The following is a 23,268-nucleotide window of genomic DNA, read 5'->3' on the forward strand; positions in this document are numbered from 1 at the left end:
GTTTATAAGAACTTTCAATCAGAGCAAAAAGACACGACTGGAAAAAAACACACTTATAAGAAGACTTTGAAACTTATGCCTCATTCATTTTACTGATTTGAGTTTTCAATTTTAGATTTCTACAGTAAAAAACACTCAGAAAATGTCACATCTAACTTTTTCTGCTACAGTGAAAAGCTCTCAGAAAATGTCACATCTCAACTCAAATTGAAAACTCGAATCTGCGAAGTGAACGAGGCCTTAATTATACCATAGCTTGAATAATATTTTAATTAACTTGATAAAATGTGGCTCTAAATAACGGCTTGAAAACTATAACTTTTATTTTTCTTCTTTAGAAAGCGAAAGTAAAAATATCCCATACGGAACCAAAATGTGACTTCTATGAAAGCTCTACTGATAAGAGCATTTCCATTACAATGACAAATTTCTATAGAATGTACAATTTTGGTATTCGGAATAAAAAAACCACTCTGTAATTGGATGTTGTACTTAATGTCAAGTTTAATCTTTGTTATAATTGGTACCATAGCATGTGTAAGTTCTCATTAGTTGTTTTGCCACTAAGTAATTACAATATCATAATTTTTAAAATTTTAAAATTTTAAGAAATTCTAAAACATAAAAGTTACAAACAAAAAAAATAAATGTTGTATTTAAAATAGAATTGGAGTATAAAATGGAACAACATATCCAATATGTTATTTTTACACTTTATTTTATGTCAAACATAACACTAGTATTAGTATTTGTCTTGGAGATGGTCTAAGAATTTAAATTTTGTATCAGGATTACAAAATATTATGATACTTTTATTGTTTTTTAATCAAACCAATACAAATTGTATCTTGTTCAAGTCTTTTAGAAAATATGGTTCTAACCGCTACTTACAAACAAAAATTTGTGCTTAAATGAGTAAAAGTTATTCCTAACAGGCAGTAGATCCATTTGCCTTTATATTGGTGTGCTTGAAACTTTAAAACAATATAAAAACGGATATACAATTTTTATTTACAAGTTTTCTTTCTTTCATTTCTTTTTCTTTTCTCTTCTTTTTTTTAGATAGTTAATGATTGACAATTATTGGTTGGGTTGGATTTGATTGGCTTTATTGTCTCAATATTTTTCATTTTCTATTGGCCAATCCGATATTTTTTACATTTTGGTAGATCCTATGTGCCAGAAACACATTCCATAGAATGGCACTAATTATAAAAAAGTTGCTTATACACGTTGAGATTCATAAATATTAGAAAAACAAAAATCCAGTTTTGATACGAATACATGCACGATCTTAGAACGGTTCGTTTGGTTCATGGATTAGAATCATGTAATTAGAATTATTTTCGATTTACGTGTATTTTTTGTGAGAGAAAACACTGTAGCGAACCATAAACCATGATTCAAATCATCGTTTAAATCCTTCAACCAAACATTTAAATTTATTTTTTGAAGGGTTGCGGTAGCTCCAAATTAGAAGTAGATTTAGATTTTAGGTACATAAGAAAAGAGAGAATTCAAATCACCTGTTTATTTTTTTAATCTCCTTAAATGATGTTTAACTAATTGCATTATTCAACATCATTTAAAAATTTAAAATATTTTTTCAATTATTTTTACACCTTTCAATGCATTGATCAATTAAGTGACGCGATATAATATGATTGATACTGTTTAGAATATCAAAATACATGAGTCATAAAAAAGTAATGAATAACTAATTCAATAAGAAAAGATGATTTATCTGTCCTGATCTCATATATAATTAACTCACAGCCGATCTTAATATACTCGATTGCAGTTCAATTTCAGCTTGTGAGTAACGTGGCATGATTATCATGTTTTACTTAATCATTACTTCTTTTTTATTTTGCTTCAATTCGATAGCATCATTATTAGTTCTATAATTACAGGTACATTGGAACCATATATTGCTTTAGAAATTCACATTAATATACGACTTATATGTTTACATTTCGTCCCCTTAGTGATCCGACGGTGCCGGTGGAAGGGCCATCACTCAACGGATAAAAGTTACTCTAGGGATAACAAGCGGATCTTTCCCAAGAGCTCACATCGACGGGAAGGTTTGGCACCTCAATATCGGCTCTTCGCCACTGGGGCTGTAGTACGTTCCAAGGGTTGGGCTGTTCGCCCATTAAAGCAGTACGTGAGCTGAGTTCAAAACGTCGTGAGACAGTTCGGTCCATATCCGGTGTGGGCGTTAGAGCATTGAGAGGACCTTTTCCTAGTACGAGAGGACCGGGAAGGACGCATCTCTGGTGTACCAGTTATCGTGCCCACGGTAAACGCTGGGTAGCCAAGTGCGGAGCGGATAACTGCTGAAAGCATCTAAGTAGTAAGCTCATGGAGTGCCCAAAACACATCAATTCATGAGAAAAACATCAAGAAACGGAGAGAGATAGTCATGTACTTCCGGCAGTTTTTTTTGGAACTTAATATGTTATTACAACAAAAAATTAAATGAAAAGTTATATTCATTTTTTAAGCAAATAACATTCTATAACATGTAAAATTTTTACAGAATTCCATTGTATTAAGTAATAGTGATGTATGATCACCAAAGACTTCATTGTTTATTAGAATAGAGAGAGTTACCTACCTAACTACCTTGGTATAACAAAGAGTAAAAGATTGTCTAATGTATTAAAAAACAGCTACATTATTGACATGTTCACGATCGTAATGGAATGTAACAACACATGTAATGAAATTAAACAGAGAGAGAAGTATTAATTAACTTTTTGGCGGTTAATATTATTTGTTGTTAATAAGTGGAATATGAAACAATATGGTTCACTTTTTAATGGGAGAGTTTCGCTGATAGGACTTGAAAAAAATAAATTATCGGTAGTTCTCTATTTTTCAACTGACAGATGTATATTAGAAACTGTTTGTTCTACATATATTTTTAATTTAATATGATTTTAACAATATTTAACAATCAGAAACTGATCATATCGATGTGTCGATTTACTGGAAAAGATCCCTTCTAATGGTTATTAAATTTAAAAATAAGAATAAGTAATTACTAAAATATTTCTTGTAATAATTTAAATAATCATTAACTTGAGTCTGGATTATAAATAAATTTGGTGTTTATTGATATTGTTTAGAAAATAATATGTCATTCAATTTCCTCATTCCTTTTATAGTGTATAGAGATGGCAATAGAACGAGACCAAATAAGAAAAATGCTTTCCTGTCGTCATTCCCGCAAAAGAGAAGTGGGACGGAGTCGAGAATCATGGCCATTAGAAGAACTTTTCCCATTCCAATCCCCACCATAATGTTTATCATCAATAGAATTTTGAACAAGTTATAAATAAAAATATAAGCTGAATTCTTACTAAAGTCAATCCACATTTAATATATGCACAAAGCGAATTAAGTTCCAACACAATATGTAAACGGAACAATATTATAGTTAAGATTGATACTAAATATATCTTAAGAAAACAAAAAATACCTATAATATTTTAAATATCTATATCGGGGTCGGGCCTAAGGTAGAAAGTGTTTCTTATCCACGATTCGAGGAGAAGAAGATTTTCTATCCCTCACCAAACTTTAATTAGCAATTCCCCAATCTTACCCTATTAGGAGCGGGTCTACATGAGACCCATTCCCGCGGAAAAAAAAAAAAGAAAAAAAAAGAATGCCATTCTTCATCATGTGTTGATTGTAGGCTCCACTAAATTATAACCTTCATTATTAAATAAGGAACTCATCACTTGTATTTTTTAATCCACGTTGATTTGTAAAGTTAACGTATTTTAAAATTTGTTTGGTTCGAAAGTTTAAAAATAAATTTGTCTTTCTTATAAGAGAGAATATTATATAATAAAAAAGTTTAAATGGTAGACGTTTGGTTCATGGATTAGAATAATGAGATTATAACCATTTTTTATTTACGTGTATTTTTTGTGAAAGAAAATACTGTAATGAACCATGAACCATGATTCGAATCGGGGTACGAATCACCCAACCAAACAACCCATTCCTTTGAATCCAACATGTTCTAAGATTTATATATATGTGAGGGAACACTTATCAATATTGAGCTCTTGCAAAGATGGTCTAGCCATTACTCTCGTGAGTATGCTAGAATAGTACTCACCCCACTCTAAGTTGGCAGCCAATCTCTGGTGCCCAACATCACTGATAAAAGTAGGCTGCATTCATTTCACTGATTTGAATTTAGAATTTGAGTTTTGTTACAGTAAAAAATTCTCAGAAACAGTCACATTTAACTTTTTTTCCTACAGTAAAAAACTCACATAAAGTCACATATCAACTCAAATTAAAACTCGAATCAGTGAACTAAATAGATCCGTAAAAAGTTTGTCCTGATCTTTCAAGCACTTTTTTTTAATATATATATATATACATTTTTGAGAATATAATATAATATTATATTTATTTTTTTTAATAGCCTTCGCATAGATAAGTGAATGTTTGGTTCATAGATTCATAACTATTCTCGGTTTACGTGAGTTTTTTATAAGAAAAAATACTGTAACAAATTACAAACTATAATTTAAATTATGGTATGAATCTATTAACAAAACGCACTGTAAAGCTTCAGCTCCTAATGTGAGGGAGGAGTTGGGAAAAAAGAGAATGAGCAATGACCAAAGTCCTAAAAAAGGCAAATGCTATTACGATAGAGAATATGTGAGGGAACACTTATCAATATTGAGCTCTTGCAAAGATTGTCTAGCCATTACTCTCGTGAGTATGCTAGAATAGTACTCACCCCACTCTAAGTTGGCAGCCAATCTTTGGTGCCCAACATCACTAATAAAAGTAGATTCTGTTCATTATCAATTTGAGTTTAGAATTCGAGTTTTGTTACAGTAAAAAATTATCAGAAACAATCGCATTTAATTTTTTTTATTACAGTAAAAAACTCTCATATAAAATTACATATCAACTTGAATTAAAAATTTAAATCAACGAATTAAACGTGTCTATAAAAACTCGTCTTAATCTTTTAAGCACTTTTTTAAAATATATATACATTTTTTAGAATATAATATTATAATATATATACATCTCGGGAGGAGTTGGGGAAAAAGAGAGTGGACAATGACCAAAGTCCTAAAAAAGGCAAATGCTATGATATAGAAGAGATGTTCACCTAATAAATATGTGGGTCATTTTACAGTAGGACTTCGTATTAATAGAATATGTTTTTAACCGTTGAATTTAATTAAAATTATATTAAAATATTTTTAATAAAAATTTAATATATTAAAATAGAGATTTACATCCATCTTACTGTAAAAATCTCCTAAATATATATAGCGCAAAAAAAAACTTTATACCATGGCCTTACCCATCTTTGGTAGGCCATACCAAAATATATATTGGCTAGTTTCTTTGTCAAAAAATAAAAAAAAAATAAAAAAAAATAAAAAACAGACAGACTTTCCAAGTTGACATTATGATGATGTTTGATTATGGGCGCATGTGCTAACTCTCCCTTCCCAGCTCACCTCTCCACGCAATTCTGCATAAAAGCAGGGAATAAAAATGCTGGCCTTTGCACTACTTTTTTGAGCCCTTTCTATTTGGGAAAATAAATCCGTGGGGAAAACAAAAGTCATTTTTTCAGACAAAGAAAAAAAATAAAAATAAAAAAGAAATATTTTGTAGTTACTCCTCCTGAATTTATGATTTTTTTCTGGGGGGGCTTGCTTAAAATTACAAAGATCGAGAATCTCCGAGTGTAAATAGGTGGGAATGAGATGACTAGAGTGTACAAGCACGTGTGAGTTGCGCACGCACGGGTGCGCCACGTGTTAATATTTCATTAGATCTTTGTCGGGTCCTGTAAGATTGTTACATTTTTATTTGATCTCTATCATTTTGATTTGACATAAGAGTTAAAAAATGCATTTGTAATAGATTTTTAATTATTTTTAAAAACGTTTTTTCCCGTCTTTTGTAAATTATATTTATTTAGTAAATATTTTAAAAATAAAAATAAAAATAAAAAACAATAAATACGTTTGTAATTAGTTTTAAAATAATTTTATTTTTAATAACAAGTAAAAATGAGATTGTTTTCAGAATCATTCTGACACTGATTCTAAAATTACATTTAGTTGATTTTTTAAGAAATTATTTTGAGTATAATAAAAAAGTAAAATCGTGTTTGTTAATTAATATATTATAATATTATTGATAAGTACTAAAAAATAAAAACAAAAAAGTGAAAATAACTTTCAACTGTTTTCTAATTCCTTCACAAAAACCATTCTTATTGTTTTTGTTTTCAAAATATTTGCTAAACAAACGTTGTTTCATTTTCATTTTTATTTTTTACTTCTCAAAATACGTGATTTTTAAAAAACGGTTCCAAACACGCACAGTAAAAATGATTATTGTGAAGAAATTAAAAAACGGTTAAAAGTTGTTTTTCCTTTTCTGTTTTTATTTTTTAGTTCTTATCAATATGTTATAATATATTAATTAATAATTATAACTAAATATGATTTCACATTTTTATTATACTTAAAATAATCTCTTAAAAAAATCAACCAAACGCAATTTTAGAATCAGTCTCAAAATGATTATCAAAACAATCTCATTTTTACTTTAGTATTGAAAACAAAATTATTTTAAAAATACAAAAATAGTAAAAAATATGCCAATATGAAAAGCTTAAGGAAGTATATACGCCAACTTTTAGTTATAGAAATTAATAGACCATAACTTGTCAAGTTATAGTTCATAACCAGATAAGTTATGGATAAATTTGTCATGTTATGGTTCATAGTCAGACAAGTTATGGACAAAAACCGTGATTTATAGACAATAACTTGTCAAGTTATGGTTCATAACTAGACAAGTTATGGACAAAAATTGTAATTTGGCATATTTATTAACTTATGTAAACTATTGGTCTATTAATTTTAATTCATCTCAAGTTTTCGCATATTTTCCTCTTTCTCCCTTGAAAATATTATCAAACGGGCCCAATATTATTGATACAGTTTTTTCATAGTTTCTTTTTCTATAAAATGAAAAATCTCTTTGCACTTTTCCTGTAATTATTCATCGCAGATATATGATAGCTGGCCCCGTTATTGTCTTTATATATTTTCAGCTTTCAAATGTCTTTGATAAATGAAGTTTGCTAGTAAGAACTCGGACATGAAGGAGTACTGCAGTAGATTCTACTTAAACAAAGTGGAGTTGTAGACAATTGAAGAAGAAGTATAACGTTTCCTTTGAAACTGTGAGATAATCAAGAATCTTCTTTTCATTAATTAGTGGGCACACTGATTAATCCTATTCAGGTTATTGCTGATTAAAAAGGAACTCGTCGGTACATAAATGTCACAAATGCACTAGACTGATATGTTGATAGGGAAAATTAGAGAATTTATCTTTAAAAATATATGAGTCTGAATTTTTACCTCTCATTCTTAATTAATACTATTTTTTAGTATAGTTTTTTTGACTAAAAATATTATTAATCAAGAAGAAGAGGTAAAAATCTTAACTCATGTACTCTTAAGGGGTATTTGTCTCCTTTTTTCTACGTTAATATGAGACTCGCCTAAGTGACATGTATTTTATTTTTTTATATCTTTTTTTAATATACTAAGGGCTCGTTCGGTTCGTTAATTTGAGTTTTTAATTCGAGTTGAGATGTGATGTTGTGTGAGAGCTTTTTACTGTAGCAAAACTCGAATCAGCGAAAAGAACGGGGTCTAACTTAAGACAGCCCGTTCGGTTTGCTAATTCGAGTTGAGATGTGATGTTGTATGAGAGCTTTTTACTGTAGCAAAAAAGTTAGATGTGACTGTTTTTTAGAATTTTTTACTGTAATAAAACTCAAATTTTAAACTCGAATCAGCGAAAAGAACGGGCATAATATTTCATGAACTGCATGGCTGGGTCAGCTTGTTAGGAATCCTCTAGCTACTTCAGAATAGGTTGAAATCAATTTTGGGCCCCAAACATTGGACTCTAGAACTAGAACTGAGGTTCTTTTCTTGCTTTTTTTTTTTTTCTTGAATAAAATTCTTTATTGAGAAGCCCAGAAGTATGGCGGGCACAGAGAGAGCTACTTTCTCAATGTTAAAACAACCAACCGAGTCCGAAAGCCTGACCCATTTAGCCACACTGTCTCCACAATGATGTCATTTAACCATGCCTTGAGACGTCATGCCATTGCAGGGCTAGCTAGAATAAATAGAGAATTTATTCTTTATTTTTGATAAATATTTTTTTATTAGTATAATTATTTAATTAAAAAAATTATAAATCATAAATAAAAAATAAAAATCTCTATTTATATAATTTTTATAAGTATTTATCAAGATTACTTAGGTTACTATGATTCCTTTGCTTGGGCTTCTCCCAGTTACTAAATCCAAATATTTTAGAGTCCATAAAAAATAAAATGAGAATTAGGTAATATGTCCATTACCTGCTTTCATTAGTTTTGTGCTCTTTTTTTCTCTTCAAATTATTCTTTAATTAGTTTAATTTTAAAATAAAAATGGAGGAGCACGATTTTTTTTTTTTTGAAGGGAAACTTCATTTACAGCATGAATTTAGAATGTATTTTTTTAAAAAAGAATAAATTTCAAATTTTCCTCCTAAATTATAGACCATGTCTCATAAATTTCAATTTGTAACGTCCACTTAAATACACTTGCAAGTTTACCCTTCTTTCAATTTGTTAACAGAAAAGGACACATCACGTCCATTGCAACAAGAGTGGGTTGTTAAAAGTGAAATTACGAAGCTGCCCATTGAATCATGTTAATATGCAATAGCACTTGCCGTTGTTATACCTGTCAAATTAGTGATTTATTTTGAAAACGAATGGCCTTTGGAGCTCCATCAATGGCTGGCAACAAAACTAGTAGACGTAAGAAGCTTTCTCACTACTCAGCAAGCTCTGGGCACAAAGGTAGAAGCTGGGAAGAAAAATAACGGTAAAGACAATCAACAGAACATTGTAATCTCTTGCAAATATCATTAATGAAAAGCATTACATGATTCAAACTTAACATTCAACGTCCCCCAGAGAACTTCGTAGCAAAAAAGAAAAAACAAAATCCTAAGACTAAAAACAATTAACATTCAACCACAAACTAAGATCGACAAACAAAAATCATCAGCCATGCCAAAATTCTTGTTTCATCGCACAACAATCGGAGTACACAGAGCCAAGTCTTCTTTCTCTTTCGAGTGAGAACGAACTTCAATTCAGGATTTTTAAAAATGATTTTTAAAACATAATAATGTAGTGTCAAATGACAACAACTTAGTGTGGATTTCTTTTATAAATATCGCCTAACTTTTGTTGGAAAATATAAAAGAGGACGGAGCAAAAAAGACACAAAAATTGAATTCCTACTATCGTCTTCAATGTAAATATCAATAAAAATGCTATATTTGGCACTTAAAATTGTAAAAATGATAAGTTATTCTATTTTGTGCTCCTATGTAACTTTAAAAAATTTGTAAAAGTCAACTTTTAATTTAAAATAATGTGAGGAATAAAAATTTCTAATGATTAAATGAAAACATGAATGCATCATTCATTAACGCACGTTCATGATTCGTTCTCTGTCGTTACAGTATTTTCTCTCACAAAAAACACACGTAAATAAAAAATGGTTATAATCTCATGGTTATAATCCATGAACCAAACGGGCAATAAATGAATACCTAGAGTTGAGAATGTTTCGGGAGATAGCCTAACTCTTAGAGCTCGTGTAAAGGGATTTTCTTGTGATATTGGCTTCAATCTTTTCGATAAAACCCTATTCTTACCGCTAGAGACAGAGAGAGAGAGAGGGGGGGGAGAGAGAGAGAACTAAATGTCAAAATTTGATATCTTTTATATTTTATGTTGAATTTGATGCATGCTATATTTAATACAAAACAAAAAGATATATTATAGAGTGATTTTCATTCTTAAATATTAAATTTAGTATTGACGCAAGTTTAGATGCTGTAATGAGAAAGTAAGAAGAATACATAAAAAAAATGGTTCTATTAACACTCATTTTTATTTTTTTTACTCTCAACATTATCTTTTAAATGCACACTTTAAATAATTTTAAAAGAACTAAATTTACTTTTTACACACCTCTATCATTTCAATATTGCCATTAACTAATTTTATAAAATAATTACTTATTGTCCACATCAATTTTCTTTTCACACACCCTCTGTTATTTTAGTTTGTTATTTAAATAGTATTATTCCCCTATCACTTTTTATTTTTTATTTTTTTTTGTTTTGTTGAAGTTTTGGGTTGAAGTCTTTTTTTCAAAATAAAAAAAAATAGCAAAGAAAATTTAACATTGTATCAATGCAACTTTTTAGAATATTTATTAAAAGGTGAAAATTACATATTTTTTTTTAATAAATTCTAGAATAGCAATAGTTTAAATGAAAACATGAATGCATCATTCATTAACAATGTCTAATGTCTCGTTCATTTAACCGATTCGAGTTTAGAATTTGAGTTTTGTTACAGTAAAAAGCTCTCAAAAACAGTCACATCTAACTTTTTTACTACAGTAAAAAGCTCTCACATAAAGTCACGTCCTAACTCAAATTAAAAACTCGAATCAGCGAATTAAACGGTCCTTAATGAATACCTAGAGTTGAGAATGTTTCAGGAGATAGCCCAACTCTTAGAGCTCGTGTAAAGGGATTTTCTTGTGATATTGGCTTCAATCTTTTCGATAAAACCCCATTCTTACCGCTAGAGAGAGAGAGAGAGAACTAAATGCAAATTTTGATATCTTTTATATTTTATGTTGAATTTGATGTATGCTAAATTTAACACAAAACAAAAAGATATATTATAGAGTGATTTTCATTCTTAAATATTAAATTTAGTATTGACGCAAGTTTAGATGCTCTAATGAGAAAGTAAGAAGAATACATAAAAAAATGGTTCTATTAACACTCATTTTTATTTTTTGACTCTCAACATTATCTTTTAAATGCACACTTTAAATAATTTTAAAAGAACTAAATTTACTTTTTACACACCCCTATCATTTCAATATTGCCATTAACTAATTTTATAAAATAATTACTTATTGTCCACATCAATTTTCTTTTCACACACCCTATTTTATTTTAGTTTGTTATTTAAATAGTATTATTCCCCTATCACTTTTTATTTTTTATTTTGTTTTGTTTTGTTGAAGTTTTGGGTTGAAGCCTTTTTTTCAAAATAAAAAAAATAGCAAAGAAAATTTAACATTGTATCAATGCAACTTTTTAGAATATTCATTAAAAGGTGAAAATTACAGATTTTTTTTTTTTTTTTTTTATAAATTCTAGAATAGCAATAGTTTATAATTTATGATACAACATGTAGGGTGTATGGAGAGATAAAAACTATATAATAATTATATAATTAAATATGCCATAATGGTCTTTTTTGTCATTGTATGTGAGGGTCCTTTTGTCATAAGAAAATTTAAGATAAAGGGTGTGTGGAAAGTAAAAATAGATGTGTGAATAAAACTATCCTGAAAAAAAAGATAAGAAAGTAAAAGGAAAAGCCATAAAGGAAATCAAAGTACCCGTTTGGCTCGTTTATTTGAATTGTGTTGATTTGAATTTTTTTATTAGAACATAAAAATTTAAACAGTGTAGTTTAAACATTAATTCGAATTAGCTTTTGGATGTGTAGAACTTTTAGTCCAATAGGCAATAAAGTCTAAATTAGTGTTTGGATGAGTAAGACCAACTCATTTGAATGGGGTTTTTTCCCTAATTGAAAAATTCATTTTTTTTAAGTTGATAATAATTAAAAAAAATTTACATTGAAAAGAAAATTTTTTACACTTAGGTCCGTTCGGTTCCTAGATTCGCTCTCTGATTCGAATCATGATTCGTGATTCGCTACAGTATTTTCTCTCACAAAAAATACACGTAAATAAAAAATGATTCAAATCACATGATTTGAATCCATGAACCAAACGGACCCTAAAAACTGTACAATAACATATTAAGATTTGTATTGAAAAAAAGCTTATTCAACAACACCGTTAACATATATAGAGTGTATAAGTAGCATTTGCGACAAAGAAATTTATAAAAAAAAAAAAAAAAAAAAGCAAACAAAGAATTATAAGAGGATCGAAAAATGACAGCATGCAAACTCAATAACCACAAACAAGCACTTAAGGTAGGGAGGTCCTAAAACGACACCATGCAAATAGGGGAAGGGGATAAAAAACGACAACAACATAGGAGGGAAAAACCAGTTTCTGAGCTGTGGAACTGTAGAATATTGACTTGAAAAGTGGAACTGAGGGGGCCTAGAAAAGGGTTTATTTCAAGCGAACTTGAGCTGCACTTCCGCTAAGTTGGGCTAAATTGGGCGGAACTGTCCATCCAAACACGCCACAATTTTTATTCCTTTTTTAGAAAATTTTTATGGTGAAGTCAATTATTTTATTTTATAAAATTGTTCCTGTTATAAATCTAATTGTTAAAAATAAAAAAATGATAAAAATATTAATCTCTATTAATGAATTAAAATAACTTGCTCTACAGTAAGAATCTTTTTTTTTCTTCTCATCGTGAAGAAAAGGAAATTATCCCTTAATAAAAACAAAATTCTCAAAGGAAAAGGAAATAACTAAATATTCTTTTATTCTAAAAAAATAATAAAAAAAAGGCTAATAAGCTTGAGCAGCAAGGAAGTTGACTAGCCGCAGAAGCCGCACCGTTGTCCTACTCAGACTTCGCATATTTCATTCGAGGTGTTTTCTTTGTCCACGTCAACAGGCACCGATTGTAGTGCACCCTCCATCACCGTTATCCAGTTCAAAGTTTGGTATTTGCCACTGCTTTTTTGACTTTGACATTTCATTTCCCACGTCATTCATTACAATTATTTTTATTATTATTATTATTTTTAAATAGATTTAATTTATAAATTCAGAATCATGATTCAGAATTATTTTTGATTTAAGTGTATTTTTTATGTAAAAAAATACTATAATAAACCATAAATCATGATTCAAATCATGATACGAATACACCAAACACACAATAAATTTAGGGCCCGTTTAGTTCGCTAATTCGAGTTTTTAATTCGAGTTGAGATGTGATTTTATGTGAGAGCTTTTTACTGTAGCAAAAAAGTTAGATGTGATTGTTTGTGAGAGCTTTTTACTGTAGCAAAACTCGAATTCTAAACTCGAATTAGCGAAATAAACAGGGCCTTAAAAGGTGTTTTGTTTCAAGGTTATGTGTGGTTCATTAAATTATTTTTAATTTTATTATAATATTTTTTATAAAAATTTAAATCATAAATCATAATTTAAATTCATTAAACAAACAACCTAGTATTTCTAGAATAAATTATTAATGTCAAAAGCTGGAATTATTTATTATTAAAAAAGAAAAGGCTGATTCAAAGTAGCAGTCTTTGTTCAATTGCATCCTTTTACGTTTGTGGTTACGTAACACCGCGTTTTGATGCAACGAATATAATCATGAATATTATCGTGTGTATATGGTTTCAATGGGAATTTTTTTTTTTTTTTTTTTTATGTTTTATCAAAATGAAAAAATATAATCCGTCAAAAAGAAAAGAAAAAAAAATAGAATTCAACTCCCACTAAGATCATAAAACAGTCTGCATTAAGAATGGCATCCGTCCAATTCATTAAAATAAATTGATCTACATTTGATTTTATTACCTCTACGCATGAATTCAAATTATTTATTCAATTTTAATATCTAAAATAGTATCTAACTAATTAAATTATGCAAAAAATTAAAATATTTTTTAGTTAAATTTGTCTAATTTTAATGTCTAAAATCGTGTCTAATTAATCAAATTATGTAAAAATTTTAAAATTTTTTTTAATTAACTATTTCATGTTTTATATTTGTCTATTAAAAATTATTATAAAATTATAATTGGTGAAACAATATTTTGAAAAATTAGATTGATGTTTTGAGTCCCCTTTTAACATATGTATGTATATACTATTTTTTTTTTTAACAATTAGCATATATAATTAATGATTATTTTATTCTTCTCCAATTTTTGTCCCTATTGCTTGTGTTTTGGGGTTTTCGTTGGACCAAGTCACCAAGTGTGACTTGCGCGTCCCCAACATTTCTTTACAAAACAAAAAGAAAAGAAATTGTAGTAAATAAAATTCTTTTAACTAGCCAAAAAAAAAAAAAAAAGAATTCTTTTGACAACAAGTGTAACAAATGAATGTGTTTAAAATTAAGGCCTTGTTTGGTATGAGAGAAAAATTATAATAAATTTAATTAAATTACAGGTTATGTATTTTATTGAGGGAAAAATTCAAAAATTATAGCAAATAAACATTTATTAGAAAAATATGAGAGAAAATAACAACAACAGGTTTCTATAAAAGTTCCTGAATTTTTTTTTTCTGTGTAAAATATGCTACTAATTTTGCATCCCAAAGTTTACGCTATTAGTTTTTATTTCCCTCATCCTCTCAACAAAAGAATCAGTCCAAACGAAAAATCAAAATTAAGGATGTTTCAAGACGGAAAATCGAACTTTCTAAAAAAAAAAAAAGAAAAAAAAAGAAGAAAGTGGGTTTTTATAATAATGGTTTGCCCGTCACGTGCGGACCATGAATGCAAGAGCACGTGTCCCAGTGGCAGCGGTGAAATTGGGGCTTACCTCACAGTCACAGATTTATTTCTTCTCTCTCTTCTTCCCAACTTGCTTGGAAAAAAAAGGTTCGAGCTTTTTGACGGCTAGTAATACAAGGGCAGGGCCGGCTGTTCCCTCCCCTCTCTATCCTCTTTCTCTCTCTCATCTTTCTCTCTCTAAAGACGGACCCAGAAGCCTTCTCCTATTCCGGTATCTCTCTTTCTCTCTCTCGACCATGTCATATTTGATGTTGTTTATTGGGTAGGAAACAATTTTGGCTTTTTGAGCTTCAAATGGTGTTTTCGATGGCTGGTTAATTTTGTTTTTGGGGTGTAGTTTGTAATTAAGAAAATGGGTTTTGTTGGAAACTGAAGATTTTGGTGAAAGATTGACGCTTTATGTATTTGTGTCCTTGTAGGTAACATGAAAAAAGAAAAAAAAATTGTTTCTTGAAATGGGTATTGTATTGTGTGTACTGATTTTGTGTATCTGAGAAAAGAGAGGAACTTTAGCTTGTCAATTGTCAGTACTCGGAAATACCTTCTTGAAAAAGTGTTGTTTTTGCATTTTGTTTGGGTATTTTGACTCTTAGTTTTAACCTGGAAAAACAAGTAGTTAAAAGACATTGTATTTCCCTAATCAGGCCTTACAATTAGTTTGGTGAGCGTGACAAAGCATTTCATGTGTTTTAGTTTTATATTGGTTTTGTTGACTACCTTTTTGTGACCCGAATTTGATAAATTGTATGAGAAAATGTTAAAAAGTAAAATTTTCCCTTGATGTTTTTGAGAAATGGGGATCTGGTGTTTTGATTTAAGTGGAGTTGATTCATTAGAGTTTTTGCTTCTTCTGAAAGGTGCTACGCTAATGTGTTTTGCAGATAATGTTAAGAGCAAAGCAAATTGGAAATCTCTCAAATAGTGCTAGGTCCTTCTTTCTTAGTGGGTCGCGATGTAACGCTGCAGATGGTAGTAGCTCTTGCACTTGTTCTGAAGATGAAACTTGTGTTTCGCGAAGGCAGAACCTAAGGCATGGGGGGATACTTGCACAAAATCCGTCTACCTTGGCATCCAGAACTTCGGCAAGAGTTGGAACTCTCATTTCAGGAGATGCAGTGAAAGCAGTTAGTACCGAAAAGGCAAGCATGCACAACCCGACTTCTCTAAAGCAAGTTATTATATCTCCGAAAAGTTTGGGGAGATCGGAGTGCGTAAGTTATGCTAGCACCGTTGAGAAGAACGTGGAACACTCTTCGCCTGTTTTTTCAGACCAGTTTGTTAAGGCAGGTGTTGCAGCAGTGAATTTTCTGTCTGATGTAATGAATTATAAATTTCCGTTATCTGATGGAATTGGAATATTTAACAATAACTTGCCCCAAAATTGTATGGTTGATCCGGCCAGGCTTTCTACTAGTATCAGATCATCGCATGTGAATCACGTTAAAAGAAAGAACTTTTCTGGTGTCCATCCAAGACCATCTGTTGAGGCAGCAGTGCAGTATAATTCCACAAGTAGCACGAAGAGTAAAGACAGTAAATCCAGTTCAGTTAAGGGTGTAAACAATGTCCCCAATACTAGGAATGGAAACTCGTGGGCAACTCGAAGTGTACCTGCAGAAGCTCGTGATAGAAGAGCTATACCGAATAGAACGAAAGCTTGTCTAAACAGCTTCAAAGCTGATTTTAGTTCCGACTCGAATCAGTCTACAGATGGTGGAAATGTGGGGTTTGGTAATAAAGGTTTCAACAGGCCTCCGAGAGAGATGAATTTTCCAACAGGATATGCTCCAATCAAGAGGCCATATGCAAACACCGCGAATGTTGTCGAAAGAGTTTCTCACATGCTGCATGGGCTCAGGTGGGGGCGAGCTGCTGAAGAGGCTCTTGAAAATCTCAACTATGCGATGGATGCATTTCAGGCCAACCAAGTACTAAAGCAACTTCAAGACCATAATGTTGCTCTTGGATTCTTTTATTGGTTAAAACGGCAAGCAGGGTTCAAGCACGACGGGCACACTTACACCACAATGGTCGGCATCCTTGGTCGTTCCAGAGAGTTTGGTGCCATAAACAAATTGCTCCATGAGATGGTGAAGGAAGGATGTCAACCAAATGTTGTCACGTATAACCGTCTTATTCACAGTTATGGCAGAGCAAACTACTTGAAAGAAGCAATTAATGTGTTCAATCAAATGCAAAACGCAGGGTGTGAGCCTGACCGCGTGACGTACTGCACACTTATTGACATCCATGCTAAGGCTGGTTTTCTTGACGTTGCTCTCCGTCTATACGATAGGATGCAACAAGCCGGGCTTTCTCCTGATACATTCACTTACAGTGTCATAATCAACTGTCTAGGGAAGGGAGGTCACTTAACTGCTGCCCACAACCTGTTTTGTAAGATGGTCAGTGAGGGTTGTGTTCCTAATTTAGTCACCTACAATATCATGATAGCTTTGCAAGCCAAAGCAAGGAACTATGAGACTGCGTTGAAGCTTTACCGGGATATGCAGAATGCGGGTTTCGATCCAGATAAGGTTACTTACAGCATAGTAATGGAGGTGCTTGGCCATTGTGGGTATCTTGAGGAAGCAGAAGCTGTTTTCGTTGAGATGAGACACAAGAACTGGGTGCCTGATGAACCAGTCTATGGTCTTTTAGTGGATTTGTGGGGCAAGTCAGGTAACATTGAGAAGGCTTGGGAATGGTATCAAGCAATGCTTAATGCAGGGTTGCAGCCTAATGTGCCCACTTGCAATTCTCTCCTCAGCGCTTTCCTTAGGGTGCATCGGCTGACGGAGGCCTACGAGTTGCTGCAGAGCATGGTGGATTGGGGCCTCAACCCGTCTTTACAAACTTATACTTTGCTACTGAGTTGTTGTACAGAAGCACAGTCACCATATGACATGGGGTTTTGTTGCAAGCTCATGGCAACCACGGGCCACCCCGCGCATACATTTCTGCTGTCCATGCCATCTGCGGGACCTGACGGTCAGAATGTTCGAGATCATGCGAGTAGGTTCTTGGATCTGATGCATAGTGAGGATAGAGAGGGCAAGAGGGGACTTGTGGATGCAGTGGTGGATTTTCTCCACAAGTCGGGGCTAAAGGAGGAGGCTGGCTCGGTTTGGGAGGTGGCTGCACAAAAGAACGTGTATCCAGACGCGGTCAAGGAGAAAAGCTCTTGTCATTGGCTCATCAATCTCCATGTTATGTCGGATGGTACTGCTGTAACGGCACTTTCAAGGACGCTCGCCTGGTTTCGTCGTGAAATGCTAATCTCTGGAATTTGTCCAAGCCGGATTGATATTGTGACGGGATGGGGCCGCAGAAGCAGGGTCACTGGAGCTTCTCTGGTGAGGCAGGCTGTGCAGGAACTGCTGCGTATGTTCAGCTTCCCATTCTTTACTGAAAATGGCAATTCTGGGTGTTTTGTGGGCTGCGGCGAGCCTCTTAATAGATGGTTGCTCCAGTCTTATGTGGAGCGAATGCATTTGTTGTAGACGTTTATGTACCGCCATTATCGTGGAAAACACAGTTTTGTAGCCCCCGGAGGGAGGAGCGGAGCCTGGTAATGCCCGTTGTGTACAGTTTTGTATTGAAACTGGATCTTGAGATTTTTTTTCCTGGTACTGGATTTTTAACTTAAATGAGAAGTTTTTTATCCTCTATCTATATATGCTTCTAATAATCTGCAGAACTAAAAAATCATGTCGTTTTCATGGTGTTTAGTAGTCATATCTCGTGATATATGATGGATAACCAAATTCCAACGAGTGAAACAAGCGGTACATAACAGTAGTTTTCTGTATGCTTACAAAAGATTAAGAATAAGTTTGGCCTTTTAAGATAACTATTAAGTAGTTACTAATTAAGACTTAAAAAGAGTGATTGTTGCAATGTACGTTTGCTTTGCATTCAAGACCAAGTAGAGCATACCCACCATTCACTTCTCTAGTCAAAATCCATTTATGCTTAAACTTGTGGTCTAAATCTTGTTGGGTATATTTGTATATGGTATATGGTTATGGGGAGACTAGTGTAAGGTATGTAATTAGTATTTATATTAAAGGTTCCACACAGTACTCAAATGCATGCTTTGGAGCTGGAGAATAAACCCAAAAAAAATAAAAATAAAATTCCTAGTATCTAATGTGATATACATGTATAATACAAATGTACAGTAATATTACCCTCGTTTGTTTCACTGATTTAATTCAATTCAATTCAATTTGAACAATGAGCACAGTTTGAACTGGTGTTTAATAAGAATGTAACTTGAATTATATTTGCCGTTTGAAATGAGTTAAACAATCTAACTTAGAGTTTAGCTCCCCCTCAAATTTATCCCTTAAAACCATTTTTAAACAGTAAAAGGGTGCCCACTCTCTCTGCTTTTTCACACGTACAAAATACAACTTCAAATTTTATTCCGTCTTCAAATTAAAATTTTAACTGCACATTTAAACGTAAATTCAAACTATAATTTAAACCACACAGTTAAATTTTTTATTTAAATTAATAAAATTTAAACTGGTGAATTAAACGGAGCCATTAAATTTGATGGGGCTGTAGGTCTCACCACTATGTGAGTGCAGGGATCACAGTCCAACGGAGCTAAAAAGGAGTATTCTACATATAATAGTGATCTTGCTCAAGCTGAAAAAGCCTATCGTGATCCTAAAATTATTGCTTGTGCCCAGAACAACTGGGACTAGGGAGAAAATGATGAGAATATCTGCTTGAACCCCTGGGAGACAGTTTTTTTATTTTATTTTTATCTTTTTAAGTAATTGAGTGTTTTTTTGAGTGTGTATATATGTTGATTTTCAAGAACTGTCATAAAATCACGAACAATCATTCAAATGAGTTTCTATTGACTGACTCCGCCTCTCACTCAGAGTGACGGAAACAAAAAAAAGTCTCAATCATTACTTTCTACCAATGTTTGTGAAACAGATATTTGTTCACGAAATGATCATGCAGTGACCTTCCACGCAAGAAAGTTGCAAAATAATTTGCAAGGATTGTCTCTCTTCTCTCTCTCTCTCTATAGTTTCTCTCTCTTGCTGCTCTTGGAGCATAATAATGTACTAAATTGGATTGTCTTTTGGCATGCAAATACAATAAAAAAAGTATCAATAACACTGCCTAAAAGGTGGATCAAAATCCTGCATGAAGCCATGAGGGTTAAGCAATTTCATTGATTAACAACCCGTTTGATTAGAGGATTCGTTCTCTAATTCGAATTATGGTTTATGATTCGTTACAGTATTTTCTCTCATAAAAAACACACGTAAATCGAAAATGATTTTAATCTCATGGTTCTAATTCATAAATCAAACGGGCTGTACTTTCCATCATCATGAGATTAGAACCATTTTTTATTTATGTGTGTTTTTTGTGAGAGAAAATACTGTAACGAACTATGAACTATGATTCGAATCAGAGAATGAATCCTCCAACTAAACGGGCTGTTAAAGGCTTAAAGCTCCCTTATTCCTTGGAAATAAAAATTGAAAGATTATACATATATATATATATTTATGTAAGTAAGGATACAATTGAAAGAAAAAGGTTAAACATGCTTTCATACATGTCAAAACCACTTTTTCTTTCTTTTGTAAAAAATGTTGAAATCACTATTATGAAGGCGTTACGTGTGTTTGATTGGAAGAACGTGGTATTCTTGCATCGTATTGTAGTGACTAAAGAAAATGAAAGGATTAGAGGAGGAAAAAAAGAAGAAATGCAGAAGTGGCCAAAGTGTTAAAAGAAGAATTTGGAAAGAAAGAGAGATAAAAATTTGTTTAAAAAAAGAAAGAGAGTTGCAAGGTTGCTTTTTGCCATGTGGTTGGTTTAAATAGTTAAAAGGAATGAGAAATTTAAAAGTTTGAGGAAGCCTTATTTATTCTAGCACTTGAAATATTTTCTTTTCTTTTTTGGGACTTTCTTTGGCGTTTTTTTTTTTTTTTTTTGAGACGTCGGTATTTTTTGTTTATCAGCTGTCAGATCTGCATTATTTTTTTAATCTAATTTAATTTTTAATTAGATTTAATACAAATCCGACGGCTGATAAGCAATGACACCGGTGTTTTAAAAAAAAAGAACACCAGAAAAGTCATTTATTTCTATTACAATAATTTTAACCATTTTAGCATAAAGATTTCCATGAAAAAATAATGAAAGTATTTGCATCCTTTTTCCTTCTTTTTTCATTTTTTCCCGTTTCCCTTATTCTTCGTGATTTCTTCTAAATCAGTCCAAATAATTACAAAATTTACACGTTTCTTTGCTTGTTTTCTTGTTAAACTGTAGGCTTTTGTTTGGGCTCTTATTCCTCCAATTCATTCTTGTCAAGCTGTTTGTTCTACTTTATTTTGTTTTATTTTATTTTTTTTGACTTTTGAGCTCCTTCAAGAGTTAAAGTTACTAATTAATCAACATTTTAGCTTCCTAATTACTAATTGAGATTTATTAGAGCAATATCAAATTTTTCCTAGAGTTTCTTTTTTTTTTCTTTTTTTTAATAAGAAATAGAGGCTGCCACGTGATTAAATACCTAACCGACCATAATTTTTTCCCTTTCCTTTTCTTTTGAAAGGAATGGACCATAGTTTTGGTGCTAGAAAAAATTAGCCAACATGGTGCTACTTCACTAATAGAAAGCAATTGTGAACTAAATATAGTCATACTTTTAGTGGTATTTCAATTGTTTATATGTAAATGCAATTTTTAATTTAATTAAATTCTCCAATACGTATGTTACCAATCTGTATCTAAATTATTTCACCAATTTCCATCATAACAAAAGAGAGGCCAGTCCCTCAAAAAAGAAGAAAAAGAAAGGCCAGATCTTTACCAAAAGGAAAATTCATATTTTAGCAAAAAATTAAACCTTTATTGCTTTATTTAACCTAAACTTCAGTGATGAATATAAGCAAAAAAAAAAAAAAAAAAGGATAAAATTGAACTTTTAGAAATCCATAGCTAAGTATTTGAATTTCATTTTCCATGTGCTTGAAAAGAATTGTTTGAGGTCGCCGTTTTTGGCTATTCAATTAAATTAATGTCTGTTGTTTTTTTTTAAAATTTTTTAAAATGGATGAAGTTTAAAAAATCTTTTAAGGTATGTTCGTTTCATAAAAGTTAAGAACTTAAATTATGTATGTGAGAGAAAAATATTATAACAAAAAATTAAATTTAAATTTTTATAAAAAATAACATTATAATAATAAAACTTAAATTGTGACATAATTTTATCTAACTCTCTCTCTTCCCCGTCTCCCTATCTTCTTCTCCTATATTCTCTCTTTACCCAGCTCCAGTTATTTACCAAAAACAACAATGAAGTTTATGGGCTCGTTTAGTTTGCTGATTTGAGTTTTTAATTTAAGTTGAGATGTGATTTTAAGTGAGAATTTTTTACTGTAATAAAAAAGTTAAATATGATTATTTGTGAGTTCTTTTTACTGTAGCAAAACTCGAATAAGCGAAATGAACGAGACCTATAATTATCTTTTCAAGCGCGCTAATAATTTAAATTGGCTATTTAATTAATTTTAAAAAGTATTATCATTTACTTTAAATAGGCCCGGGCATTTGTGCTCAAACCCCTCTCCCTCAATATCTAAAAGAAAGTAAAAAGAAAATAAAAAAATTACCAATGCAAAATTTAAAAAGAAAACCTTTTTTCTTTCTAAAAAAAACTAAAGAAAGAAAAGAAAAAGCAAAATCACTGGAGACGTTTAGAAGAGAAATTCGTGTCATGATTCGAATTATGGTTCGTGCCTCGTTATAATATTTTTTTCATAAAAAACATACGTAAAACAAGAATAATTTTGAATCATGATTCTGAATTTATGAACAAAACATCCCCTAATCAAAAACAGAAAAGAAAACCCACGCTTAAAACTTTTTTTAATCAATCAATTAATTAATTATGTTTTTATGTTTTTATTTGTGTAGTAAGAAATTGAAAATTAATACTTAATCTGAGTGATAAATCCACCAAACTTCGATAAAAAAATTCCTCAACAAAAACCTTCTTACTCTCAGTTCCTTTGGGTAGGTGGTGTCTGTGTGCGTCTCTCTCTCACACAGAGCGACCCGAACCCAAAACCCATACCCATTCTCTCTCTCTCTCTCTCTCTTCTTTCTCGCTCTTCGATTTCGCCGCCGATCGCTCTCCTTCTCCGTCTTCTACTCTCCCTATCTGAAGTTCCGATTTCGTCACCGCATTTCCACGCTCTCTCTCTCTCTAGAAATCTCGAGTAAGTTCATCTTCTTTTGTTATTTGGAGTCTCTCTCTCTCTCTCTCTCTCTCTTTCTCTCTCTCTCTATATATATATATGTATATACACTCTCTCTTACTTACGGATATGTACATATATGTGTGTGTATCTATCGATATTGGTGTTCTTTGTATTCTTCTTGATATATAGGTGTGAGTGTATACATATATATGCATGTGCATCGGATTGATATAGATTAGTGGATGGGGAACAAGAAGCGAAACCCTGCTTGGCGTCCCAAGACTCCGGCGGCGGCGGCGGCGGCGGCCGAACAGGTAGTCGCCGCCGC

At 31.6% G+C, this 23,268-nt stretch overlaps 1 protein-coding gene across 1 annotated transcript; it reads left to right on the plus strand.

The window, feature by feature from the left end:
* The first annotated feature begins 14,760 nt into the window (after positions 1-14,760).
* On the plus strand, positions 14,761-18,453 carry LOC21393396 (pentatricopeptide repeat-containing protein At1g74750). The gene is made up of 2 exons (XM_010114283.2): positions 14,761-14,896; positions 15,567-18,453. The coding sequence occupies exon 2, from the start codon at positions 15,570-15,572 to the stop codon at positions 18,186-18,188; it is 2,619 nt and encodes an 872-aa protein (XP_010112585.1). The 5' UTR covers positions 14,761-14,896; positions 15,567-15,569; the 3' UTR covers positions 18,189-18,453.
* Positions 18,454-23,268: the final 4,815 nt, after the last annotated feature.

This window comes from Morus notabilis, unplaced genomic scaffold (assembly GCF_000414095.1).
Source record: "Morus notabilis unplaced genomic scaffold, ASM41409v2 Scaffold1960, whole genome shotgun sequence".
Classification (NCBI taxonomy): domain Eukaryota; kingdom Viridiplantae; phylum Streptophyta; class Magnoliopsida; order Rosales; family Moraceae; genus Morus; species Morus notabilis.